The following is a 2,629-nucleotide window of genomic DNA, read 5'->3' on the forward strand; positions in this document are numbered from 1 at the left end:
GGAGGAGGAGACCGACCCCCGCAAGATCGAGCTGCTGAACTGAGTACGTGAGAGCGTCCGGCTCACGGCTCCCTCCCTCCCTCCCTGCCTCTCCCTCCCTCCCTCCCATCAACAACAACACAATCCATGGGAAACAATTACCCAAACCGCACAGGGAGAGCATCGGGCCTCCGTCCCCTCGTCACACGGGGTGGTGGGTCTGACACGGAGACGCCAGCCCCGGGAGCACGGGCAGGGGAGGCGGGCGCCCACTGCAGACCTGGGGGAGCGGGATCCGGGCCGCGAGGTGGCCCCAGCCGGCCTCCCCCTCCCCCTCGCGCAGGTCAACGCGCTGGAGCAGGCCATGCTGGACGCCCTGGTCCTGGACCGCGTGGACTTCGTGAAGCTGCTGATCGAGAACGGGGTCAACATGCAGCACTTCCTCACCATCCCGCGGCTGGAGGAGCTCTACAACACGGTGCGTGCGAGAGGGGGGGGCCCAGCCCCTTCCCCCAGGCCTCCCCCCAGCCCCCCTATTCCCCCCGTCCCCCCGCCACCACCATAGGCCGTGGACACGTCCTAACCACCACCCGTCCTGTGTCGGGTGAGAGACAGGCCGAGGGCGGGTCACTGCCCCGCGATCCCACGGCAGGCAGGGCTGGCCCCGCGGGGACGAGGAGGAGCCGCAGTCACGGCCGGACGCTTGCCTTGCAGAGACTCGGGCCGCCCAACACGCTCCACCTGCTGGTCAGGGACGTCAAGAAGGTGCGTCTGCCCGTTCACGCTCCGCGCCGTGGGCGTCCTTACGTGGCTGTTTGTTTGTTTTGTTAATTCTTGCCAAGGGTGTTTTTCCATTGATTTTTAGAGAGAGTGGAAGAGAGAGGGAAAGACAGAGAGAAATATCGATGGGTTGCCTCCTGCAGGCACCCCGACCAGGGCCTGGGCCTGGGAGGAGCCTGCAGCCGAGGTCCGTGTCCTTGACCGGAATCGAACCCAGGACCCTGTGGTCTGCAGGCCGAGGGTCTACCTACTGAACCAAACCGGCCAGGGGACTTAAACATCAATGATGAGAGAGAATCACGGATCGGCTGCCTCCTGCACGCCCCACACTGGGGATCGAGCCCACAACCCGGGCCTGTGCCCTGACCCGGAACGGAACCGTGACCTCCTGGTTCCTAGGTCGACGCCCAACCCCTGATCCCCGCCGGCCGGGCCTGCGCATCGTTGAAGGCCCTTAGCTACACGGCACCCACGGGGTGGCCGGGAGCGACCGCTCGGGCCTCAGGGGTGTGACGAGGGCCTCGCTTCTCGCGGGGCCTGAGACGCAGCCTCTCCCCTCGCAGGGCAACCTGCCGCCCGATTACCACATCAGCCTCATCGACATCGGGCTGGTGCTGGAGTACCTCATGGGGGGCGCCTACCGCTGCCACTACACCCGCAAGAGCTTCCGGACCCTGTACAACAGCCTGTTCGGGCCCAAGCGGGTAGGAGGCGTGAGCTGTGGGGCGGCCGGGGCCTGGTCGCCTGGGGCTCCTCGCGGCCTGTGCCAGCCAAGCTCGTCCCCCGTCCCCAGCACACCGGCCCTTCTTCTTCTTTTTAAATAAAAATATGTCTTTATTGCCAACTGGGGATGGAGCCCACAACCCGGGCGTGTGCCCTGACCGGGAATGGAACCGTGACCTCCTGGCTCACAGGCCGATGCTCATCCACAGAGCCACGCCGGCCGGGCCGCCTCTGCCCGACGACGGATGTACGACGAACATTAGCTCCCTGATGACGCTGACTTCTCTCTCTCTCTCTCTCTCTCTCTCTCTCTCTCTCTCTCTCCCCTTTCATGATGCAGCCGAAAGCTCTTAAACTCCTGGGAATGGAAGTAAGTCGGTTTGTGTTCAACCGTTGACGACAGTTCGGTCAAATACGTGTGCCATCTTCGTTTTGTGTTGTTTAACATAAAATTGAACGAATTTGTTTAATTTCTATTTTTGTTTAAATTTATTGATTTCCGAGAGGAAGGGAGAGGGAGAGAGAGAGAGAAACATCCATGATGAGAGAGAGTCATGGACCGGCTGCCTCCTGCCCGCCCCCCACTGGGGATCGAGCCCGCAACCTGGGCCTGTGCCCTGACTGGGGATCGAACCCTGACCTCCTGGGTCATAGGTCGACCACCGAGCCACGCCGGCCGGGCCGAGCGGTGGCTTCCTCCCGGCCGACCCGAAGCCCCCGGAAGCACGCCGATGGCGGAGCCGCGGCAAACGCTGCCTCTCCCCCCAGGACGACGAGCCTCCGGCCAAAGGGAAGAAGAAGAAGAAGAAGAAGAAGGAGGAGGAGGCGGAGGTGGACGTGGACGACCCGGCCGTGAGCCGCTTCCGGCACCCGTTCCACGAGCTGATGGTGTGGGCCGTGCTGACCAAGCGCCAGCGCATGGCCGTGTTCCTGTGGCGGCGCGGCGAGGAGAGCATGGCCCGCGCGCTGGTGGCCTGCAAGCTCTACAAGGCCATGGCCCACGAGTCCTCGGAGAGCGAGCTGGTGGACGACATCTCCCAGGACCTGGACAGCAGCTCCAAGTGCGCGCCCGCGGGCCGGGGCCGGGGGGGGGGCCGGGGGGGGGGGGCTGCTGTCCTCAGTCCTCGTCTCTCTTGGGGGGGGGAAG

At 64.5% G+C, this 2,629-nt stretch overlaps 1 protein-coding gene across 1 annotated transcript in view; it reads left to right on the forward strand.

Moving 5' to 3' along the window:
• Positions 1-2,629, forward strand: part of TRPM1 (transient receptor potential cation channel subfamily M member 1) — a 30,619-nt gene that overhangs the window by 13,745 nt on the left and 14,245 nt on the right. Inside the window, 6 exon segments of the mRNA XM_023748232.1 lie at positions 1-43; positions 323-457; positions 694-744; positions 1,323-1,463; positions 1,823-1,852; positions 2,251-2,553. The exon segment at positions 1-43 is cut by the window's left edge and continues 18 nt beyond it. Coding sequence (XP_023604000.1) covers positions 1-43; positions 323-457; positions 694-744; positions 1,323-1,463; positions 1,823-1,852; positions 2,251-2,553 — 703 coding nt within the window.

This window comes from Myotis lucifugus, unplaced genomic scaffold, assembly GCF_000147115.1.
Source record: "Myotis lucifugus unplaced genomic scaffold, Myoluc2.0 scaffold_1214, whole genome shotgun sequence".
Lineage (NCBI taxonomy): Eukaryota > Metazoa > Chordata > Mammalia > Chiroptera > Vespertilionidae > Myotis > Myotis lucifugus.